Below are 10,442 nucleotides of genomic sequence, written 5' to 3'. Positions count from 1 at the left end.
ACTTCCAAATGTTTACAGTTTTTGCTTGAATTGCCACATGTATACAAAAGCCAATAAAAGTTGTAACGCTTGATTTTAAAGTTTCAACCGTAAAAAATGTTTCAGCTAATAACCGTAGCGTTCTTTTTGTCATTTCTAAGTGTTTGTGATATTTCTCTCGGTCAAGGTACAGTTCCTTGGTATGAAAACTTACCGGCAGTAGCTATGGACTATAAAGTTCACATAGATCCCGGTAAAGAAGACTGTTACTTTCAATATGTTAACCCTGGTGCTACGTTCTATGTTAGTTTTCAGGTAAGAATCTATTTTATTTTCATGTTCCATATGAACAATATCATATAGTACATTAGTTATTACATTAAATTTATTATTTTCAAAAAAATAACCTACTTTGTTATCTTGTTTCTGTTCAAAACATGGTTCTGTTGGTTGTGTACTTTCACTTTCAAAACTAATTTTCTTTATTACCGAACCATCCATGTAATTGTGTTTTATGAATTGAAAATTTAATAGATATTTTTGTTTCTCTGTAACATAATTTACTTGTATTAATACATGTCTAGATGGGTACCTACTTTGAATAGACCTACCCAGCTGGTTAGTTTTTTTGTTTCTTATATTGAAATATACCGACTGACGCGTTCTATCCAGGAATGGCCTGGTCTTGGATCGAAATATTGGATATGGATATAGATATAGTTATCTTTATGATTCTAGACTACTAAAAAATAAATTATATCTCTGAAAATCGTCAACCCATTTTTTACCAATTTTTATCTTGTTTTTCAATTTTTTTATTCATAAAGTATTTTATAATATTGATTTTAGGTGTTGAGAGGAGGCGATGGTATGGCCGGTTTTGCAGTTCGGCACCCAAGTGGTAACATAGTACATCCTTACCAATGGCGCGCTCACTCTGACTACCAGGATCAATCGTCTACTGGTGGCTACTACAGTATTTGCATTGATAATCAGTTTTCAAGATTTGCTGAGAAGCTTGTTAATATTTACATCACAGTTATAAGGTGAGTTACAAAATTTATGTTATGTAAACACAAACATTCCTAGTTTTTACAACTTGAATTCTCATACGATTCCTTGGACAAGAATATTCATGTGTACAACGTAAGACATCGGAGAAACAATGGTTTTTTAGATTGTCAATTATAGCCTCTGTTAAGTAGGCTAGGTAGCTCTGGAAAAAATCCCCGCTTCTGGACTAACATTCTCTCTGAGTAGAGTGTGGTCCTGAAAGTAAAAAACCTCTTCATTAAAAACATTTCAACTCATTTATTTTCAAATATAAACATCCTTGGGGCCATTACACTTAAACACTTACATCGAACGCGATATGCTATAAACACTGGTATTACAGCCATACCCCTCTTGAGGTATTACACAAATCAATTCCTTCTATATTTCACATGTTCTATTACGTAGATATTGTACCTTGGCTCATTACTTGGCTCGAAATCCTTATTTAAATTTAAATTAAAGAAATTTCTGATACAGCTGGGACTGGAAGTAGACAATGTAGAAAACATTATCACAACAAATTATAATATACCCACCTAGAGCGAGAATTCGCTTTTGGTGACATCCTGCCTACTTTACTTATAGTCCAGGCGCTGGCTTACATTGAGCATACATGAGAGAGGCAGAGAATTTGACTTCGGATTATTGTTAGGGGGTCTTTAGTGTATATGAAACTCGATGTCGTCACGTCCCAGGGTGGTCGACAGCTTGGTGGGGAGGGGGGTAAGTTGTAAAAAACGCGCGTTTATAAAATCGCCTGTCCTGCAGTTACTATTCATAGTACAGCTTTTAATTTTTTCTCAATATTATGTACACATAACTGGCTTTCAATGTGGTCCTATACTTTTTTGCGATAAACCGCATAGTTTTTCCATAAAAGAATAAAATATCTCGAAAAATGTATTTTTTTATTATGGATTTTTTGTTATTTCTCGAATATTCAAGTAATTAGCCGACTTAGAGGAAAATGCTCCCAATAAACGTTGTAGGCCGTTTCTTGCTGAATCCAATGATATATATAGTTTAGGGGTTACGATCATAGATGCGGTGGTGGGAGGGGGATAAGTAGCACTGTTACGCTGCGGCGCGGTCCTCCCCCATGATTAATGTGCGTAATGGCCTGTCTATCGCATCGCTCCTACTAGTCTATGCATTCAAATTATGTATTTCAGGAACGCTATCTTATGTATTTTCGATCGCTGAACACGATTTTTCAACTCTCAAGCCTTAATAATTGATAATTCTCATCATAATATACTAATTATGGTCAAAATTACAAACTTCATCTCATTCTGCAAGGAAGCTAAGAAATGACTGTTTGAAATAAACGAAACTTGGGTTTCAAGAAATATATTAGGATAGAATAAAGTTAATATTTATATATGTTTATGTTCTATTGTTTTTATTTCAAATTAATTTATTTTGATGCGCTGCAGGCTAAATTATATTATTAATTGCACACTGGCCACGCTTACTTGATATAGTGGTCAGTTAGTTTCCAAGAAATATTTGTGGAATTTCTTAGTTCTTCATGGTGGAAATGGAATTCATCATTCATTCATTAATGATTATGTTCAGTATGGAAATGTTAATCTTTCGTGAATCGTCAGTTTGTCGTGGACTTTTGAGAAATTATATCCAATATAATAATAGATATGTGTCAAATCAAAATGAAATGAAAATTTAAATATTCATTCATATTATTTCTAACAGTATTATTATAATAATATTTCACTAACTTTTGATTGATTCATCCATTATGGTATTCCCGTTCAGACTGTTTTGAAATGGTAACAAGTTATTCAGTATCAAAATTTGGGATTCGAATAGTTTTGGGCCATGCCTGCTATTCTTCCCAAACATATTTATATGATTTGTAATTTTATCCACAAATGAATGAATGAATGTATGTATTCCTGCACGTAGTTAACGTATGGATAATTCCTTTAAAGACTCTTGCATGTCACATTAATAAATCTCTGCCACAGATTTAGAAATCAAGTCTCGATGGTTTGGAGAGCATATTATTGGAGTGCTTCTTTTACTCTGCTGCTTCTAATATGTTCACTACCTTTGTTTGATTTTAGACCATAGACATGAAAAGCTATGTCCACCTGTATCACTCCATCTTTATTGAGAATTTTCATAACTCTTCTCATCACAAAGTTTCCATAATCTTGCAGCGTATTGAAGTTTTGAAAAGTGAAGTAGGAGTTGAATTCAGGAGAGCCATGTCATCATTATGCGAATTTGTCAACGATATTTAGGGATTTAGTCAAATCCACAACTAGTTTCACTTACAATTTCATAGGCCAAGTGAGATTAAGAGTTTTTTTCAAATATCCATCAGATGTTGACAGAGATTGCGGTTATTGTAGAAATGCATGCTGCACTAAAACTTCAATGCTGAATTATCTTTAAACAGCTACCTAGTAAAAATACAGTGATCAGTTCTTTTTGTTCTAGAATTAACTAAGACTAGGATTTTTGTTTGATTGCATCGTGGAGAATGAAAGAACTCTGTTTCTTTTTATAGGTGAGAATACACTTTTACAATTTGCCACAACTATGTTCAGATAAAAATCGTTGGAGACCGAATAACTATTTCTTTCTATACGTTCAAAAGAGAATCATACACTTCTTCACTTGCTTCCAGACCATTGATAACATTATGCAGATTCTGTTGTCCATCAGAGTCTTGAAGAAAAATGTTATGTTCTCTTGAGAAGATTATACTTCTGGAAATCATTCTCATTCTCATTATTCTTGTTTTACTTCATTAGATGACTTTCTTCACAGTCTCCAGTGATATCCATAATGATGTCAACATACTTGAACAGAATATCTTTGATGGAAGATTTATTTATGTAGTAGCAGCCATTTTAGGAAAGCCTTTGAAGAACTAGCTATTCCAATCACTCAGTTTTGGATGATCTAATGAGGGTTTGCTCTAAAGCATGATCGGTTGTCACATTTATTAAATTTTCAAGGTTTCATTTGACAGAGAGTCAATGTATTGACTGTATAGAGTTAATGTTTCCTTATTGGAAATTATTTTTCACTTCTATGGGTATTTTTTATATTTTCTAGATATGACACAGACTTTATAACATAGTTTGTGTGATTGAATGAAAAAATTATGGGATCTTTTCTCGAACAGTTTCTATGTGCAATACCAGAGTCCATCCTTATGAGCATGAATACAATTTAAGATAATTTAAACTATGTTAATCAGTCATAAATATTTCAAGTAGTCATTGATTTTGATTCTAAAAAAACTCTACAAATAGCTCCTGACTTCTTTCAAATATACTTTGACAATCTCTCATATTTGAACCGTTCATGAGTCCTTGTAGTTGTTTCATTGAATTGATTGCTTGCTCTCACACCTTAATTATACTGATCTCCCCTCAATAGATTTCCAACAGTATTCTCTCCAAATATTTCAAATTCAACAAAGATATCTCTCATTCCACTTTCATTCAAGTACCACCCCAAGACAATCAGTCAAACTCAGCCAGATGAGTAGATATAAGTTACAGAAATCAGTTGATAAAGCTGCGTTTACACCAAAGTTATTAACAAAATGTTAATAACTTAATCTTTATAGATTCTATTAGATTGAACGGAACTTGGCAAACACATATGTCTATCATATGTATGATAAGTTATGTTCAATCTAATAGAATCTATAAAGATTAAGTTATATTAACATCTCCTTAATAACTTTGGTGTAAACTCAGCTTTAGAGTTGTATTTCCTTTGTAATCAAATATTTAGTCATATCACATGGGAGTAATTGGCATTATTTGTGTTTCAACTGTAAATTTATATTAAGAAAATATTTTACTCCTGTTACACGGTGCTCTATATGGGGTAGCCTATATTATTTGTTTAACTTACTCCATTACTTGACTTTCGCAATTCCAAAGTGATCATTGAACTAAATCGAATAATTATTCTATCTTGATGGAATATCAGTTTTTTATCGATTGAGAAACACATATAGGATTCCTAACAGGATGGTTTATCATTACAATGTAATCATAAATAATGATAATGAGATGAAGTTTGTAATTTTGACCATAATTAGTATATTATGATGAGATTTATCAATTATTAAGGCCTGAGAGTTGAAAAATCGTGTTCAGCGACCGAAAATACATAAGATAGCGTTCCTGAAATATATAATTTGAATGCATAGACTAGTAGGAGCGATGCGATAGACAGGCCACTACGCGCATTAATCATGGGGGAGGACCGCGCCGCAGCGTAACAGTGCTACTTATCCCCCTCCCACCGCCGCATCTATGATCGTAACCCCCAAACTATATACATTATTTGATTCAGCAAGAAACGGCCTACAACGTTTATTGGGAGCCTTTTCCTCTAAGTTGGCTAATTACTTGAATATTCGAGAAATAACAAAAAGTCCATAATAAAAAAATACATTTTTCGAGATATTTTATTTTTTTACGGAAAAACTATGCGGTTTATCGCAAAAAAGTATAGGACCACATTGAAAGCCAGTTATGTGTACATAAAATTGAGAAAAAATTAAAAGCTGTACTATGAATAGTAACTGCAGGACAGGCGATTTTATAAACGCGCGTTTTTTGCAACTCACCCCCCTCCCCCCAAGCTGTCGACCACCCTGGGACGTGACGACATCGAGTTTCATATACACTAAAGACCCCCTAACAATAATCCGAAGTCAAATTCTCTGCCTCTCTCATGTATGCTCAATGTAAGCCAGCGCCTGGACTATTATAGTCGGTATACACCATTACCCTAATTAATACTTTTTTACTTTCCTTGCTCTACTACCATAGGTAAGGAAAGTATTGCTTTCCAAAAAAAATTAAGGTACCCCAATTTCAAGTTTTCTATACGTTTCAAGGTCCCCTGAGTCCAAAAACATGATTTTTGGGTGTTGGTCTGTGTGTGTGTGTGTGTGTGTAAGTGTGTGTGTGTGTATGTGTGTATGTCTGTGAACACGATAACTCCATTCCTAATTAACCGATTGACTTGAAATTTTAAACTTAAGGTCCTTATACCATGAGGACCCGACAATAAGAAATTCAATAAAATTCAATTCAAGATAGCGGAAAAAATGGCGGATAATTACTAAAAAACCATGTTTTTCACAATTTTCTCAAAAACGGCTCTAACGATTTTCTTTAAATTTATACCATGGATAGCTATTTATAAGCCCTATCAACTGACATGAGTCTCATTTCTGGGAAAATTGCAGGAGCTGCGTAATATTCTCGAGAAAAATGGCGGATAATTACTAAAAAACCATGTTTTTCACGATTTTCTCGAAAACGGCTCTAACGATTTTCTTCAAATTTATACCATGGATAGCTATTTATAAGCCCTATCAACTGACATGAGTCTTATTTCTAGGAAAATTGCAGGAGCTGCGTAATATTCTCGAGAAAAATGGCGGATAATTACTGAAAAACCATGTTTTTCACGATTTTCTCAAAAATTACTCGACTGATTTATTTCAAATTCATACTCCGTATAGTTATTTATCAGCCCCATCAACTGGCATGAGTCTCCTCTCTGGGAAACTAATGGGGGTTCACCCCATCCTTGAGAAATGTACTTTGTAACCTCCTTCTCGTGCATGAGGTAGGTAGGTAGAGCAGTCTATAAAAATAACACATAGTTGAGATATTTCATCTGTAGAACAGCTGTTTTGACGACTTTTAAAAAATCATCGGATTTCACAATTTACACAAAGGAAAAAGTACTCTGAAAACAATAATTATATACACACATATACAGTAGTCCGATCGTAGTTTCAAATAATTATGTTGCCGCCAATCGTCATTATGTTATTTCTCTAAATTATTATCGTTTAAGAATGAGGCTCCCAGTTCAATGAGCAAGGAAAGTTGTGTGAGTGTACCACACCAGATTTTTGATCTAGCCAATAATTCACTGAATGTAGTAACAATAGTCAATAAGCATATGAATGCATCAAAATTAGTTTTTCCTTCCTCTCTGTAAACATCTGAGTATGCAACTCTTGAGACTCCGGTACTGAATAAATTTCTGAATAAGTCTGACTGTGCATATAATAATAAGTTATAATTGATAATGTAGATGTAATTATTTAAAGTATCAATAATGCTTCTTCACTCACCGACTGACGTGTTCAAACAGATGTGTATTGTTTTATTGCATTGTTGATATCAATAGCGCTCTGATTGTTCTAATTTTGCTTTGAACTATAATTTACAACATTCACACTTGTGTCATCCTACTTTAGTGTGGATTCTAGAACTACTGTTTACTGAGTGAATTTGACATTCAAGGGTTAAAAATTAGTAGATTTAATTGGTGATCTCAACCATAAAGTCTTTTCAAATTAATAAAAACAATATAAACACTTGTAATATCCTTTATTAAAAACTTTAAAATATTTTAACTACTAGTTTCGACCATAGGTCATTTTCAAGTTAAGGGCACTACAAGTTTTATATTGTTTTTATTCATTTGAATTAAGTAGCCCATATAAGTGAAGTGATTTTATGAAATGGGTAGTCTTTTCAAAGTATATGTATATTCCCTTTTTGTGTAGTTGAAATGTTGATATTGTGGTAATTATTCATATTAAATAAAAAGACTAAGAAATTGTCAAAAACCACAGATTTTGACAAAAACCACGAAAACATCTAGTTTATCAGAGATTGACATTGGTGTAACAACCGAACCGGTCTTTCTAACTATCACTAAATCTGTAGTTTTTGACAATTTATCAGTAATTTTATATGTATATTCATTTATGGAGACCATTTATGTGTCTCCTTAACAATCACTATAAAAAATGTGTATTTTTAAAGAAAGGAATAAAACAACAACTAAAAATTGAAATTACAAAAATAGTTGAATATTACAGCAAACAATAATTGTACAAATTTTGGAAATAAAGAAAATACATCAAATTAAAAAAATGAAATTACAACAACAGTTGAATCAGAATTTAAAAACTTTATGAATGCAAAATATTTGAGAAAACTTGCGAAATGTAGACTAAGAATTATCTTTGATGTCAGTCCGTTAACTTGAAACCCCGTCTCATGGCAGACCGTTAAATTATCAATTCCTCAAGTTTCAAGATTTATTTATTGCAGAAAACATTAAAACAAATGCATTGCATCGTCATAAATTAAACATGGTAAATAAAAAGTATTTACATTCAAAGAAAAAAATTCAAACACAAGCATACATACAGCAAACAAAATACCCTCAAATTAGAAACTCCTCTTTTCCATATGGACATATTTCTATTAAAATCTTTTTATGGTTCTCTTAAAATTACCCACTTCTAGCTACTTTAAATGTGCAGGAAGCTTATTATAAGCTCTTATACCAAACTCAATAAAGCAGTTCAATGTATTTGCACAATTGCACTGTTTCACTCTAAGAGATTCAGAATTTATAGTGTAATGGTTGTGAACGTTGCTATTTACAGAAATACTTGCTAAATTAATTCTCACATGCATAAGACATTCAAGAATGTAAATAGCTGGAAATGTCGAAATCTTGATTTTTTTAAAAATAAAACAACACAATTAAAACTAATCACATTAGCAATGACCCTTACTGCTCGTTCCTGCAACACAAATAGTTTCTTTACATTCGTATCATTACCCCAGGCAACAACACCATATTACAAATATGGGAATGAAGATAAGCAAAATACACTGAAATTAAAACACTCTTATCAACAATGAACTTCAATCTATTTAACATAAAAATTCCCTACGACAGTTTGCCACATAATATTTTGATGTGTAATTAACTATCTTTTATTCTGCATTTGTATTCTGTGGTTACCATTACCTAATACCTTTCCCAATCTATCTTTCCACCTTTGTACTTTGTGTTTCCTATTTACCACAAACACTAACATTAACACTCACTTCTAATAATTGTAGGTAACCTAAATTGTTGCCTACCTATTTAATGTGTTTAATTTTGCCACCAGGTACGACCAATGGGACGAGTACAGCAAAGAGATGGAGCAACTCGACGTGAGCGTGGAGAACTTCACGCAGGCAATACGTCACGTCGAGCAGAACATCAACGAGATGCTGCAATACCAGAACCACATGAGAGGCATGGAGCAGCGTGACTATAACCTGTTAACCGATAATAACCGTTACGTGGTCAACTGGTCCATCACGCAGATTCTGGTCATCGCTCTCACCACCGCTGTTCAGGTCTACTTTGTCAGGAAACTCTTCGATGTAAAAACTGGCAAACTGAAGGCATAATAAGGCTGGTACACGTACCTCTTATATGCAAGTATGAGAGAAACTCTCTGAGTCTCGTATTTGGAACGGAGTAAAACGTCAGATTACTGATATTGAAAATAGCTGTTGAATGAACTATTGTACAACTGATATTATAATTACTAATATTGCATTTTATCATTGATAGCCTTGATATTGATAGTGATAACGGTTATTGGTTGGATTCATGGATAACCAAAGCCCACAGATAAAACGAATGCAATTTGTCTCTGGTGCACTCAATGGCCTGACTAGGTTAGGTATAATTTTGTTTCCTTCTTAAGAATTTTTCATGCGGTTTCTAATGTATTAGGTTATTCATTGTTGATAAATCGTCATTTGCAATTTTTGATTCAGCAACTTGTTGATCACTGTGTTGGATTAAATGAGTCAAGATGATAGGTGCGGAGTATCTTTAATCTGGTAAGCGGAAGTCTGTATCTCCATTCATTTTCTCTTTGAATTTTGAAATTTTCAAGCTCAATCCTTTATCGTATTTCAAGTTCTTCTCTTTCATGTCTGGGGGCACACAAAGTCAAATACTATTCCAAAATTTAGCCGCAGAAACTGCTTTGTCATTTCCTAAAATAATATCCTTCATCGTGCAATGTATTTCCATAGTTGGACAGGTCATGAGGTGTTCAATATGTTTAAAAAGGAACATACGTGTCAAATTTCATGAAAATCTATTACCGCGTTTCGCTGTAAATGCGGAACATATAAACATGAAGAGAAAAACAAAACCGTCGACTTGAATCTTAGACCTCACTTCACTCGGTTAATAACGATTATTAGATAAAGCCATTATTGAATTAATTATTGCATACAAACCCTATAGAATGTAATTGTTATATTGGTGCCCTGAAAATATAGAAAACCGTATGGTATAATAACACCTTAATTAACAAGTATTTCATACGGAGTTTTATAAAAGATTTGTAAACGAATAATTTCAAAATCATAGATAAATTATAAGTATCTTTTTGGCGTAGTGAAGCCTAAAATGAAATTTTAATAATGCTTTAGCATATAGAATAACGCCTCAGAAAATGTTATTGATTACGGGTTTTTATTTATTTTTGGTTGGAATTGTTC

General features: G+C 33.0%; 1 protein-coding gene across 1 annotated transcript; it reads left to right on the top strand.

Moving 5' to 3' along the window:
- The first annotated feature begins 26 nt into the window (after positions 1 to 26).
- Positions 27 to 10,074, top strand: LOC111048715 (transmembrane emp24 domain-containing protein 6). Its single transcript, XM_022334651.2, has 3 exons — positions 27 to 294; positions 829 to 1,025; positions 9,041 to 10,074. Exons 1-3 carry the CDS (start codon positions 97 to 99, stop codon positions 9,327 to 9,329), a joined length of 684 nt encoding a protein of 227 aa, XP_022190343.2. The 5' UTR covers positions 27 to 96; the 3' UTR covers positions 9,330 to 10,074.
- The last annotated feature ends 368 nt before the right edge of the window (positions 10,075 to 10,442 follow it).

This window comes from Nilaparvata lugens, chromosome 2 (assembly GCF_014356525.2).
Source record: "Nilaparvata lugens isolate BPH chromosome 2, ASM1435652v1, whole genome shotgun sequence".
Taxonomy (NCBI): domain Eukaryota; kingdom Metazoa; phylum Arthropoda; class Insecta; order Hemiptera; family Delphacidae; genus Nilaparvata; species Nilaparvata lugens.
The sequence above is the reverse complement of the archived record's forward strand: the minus strand, read 5'-3'. Positions and strand labels throughout refer to the sequence as shown.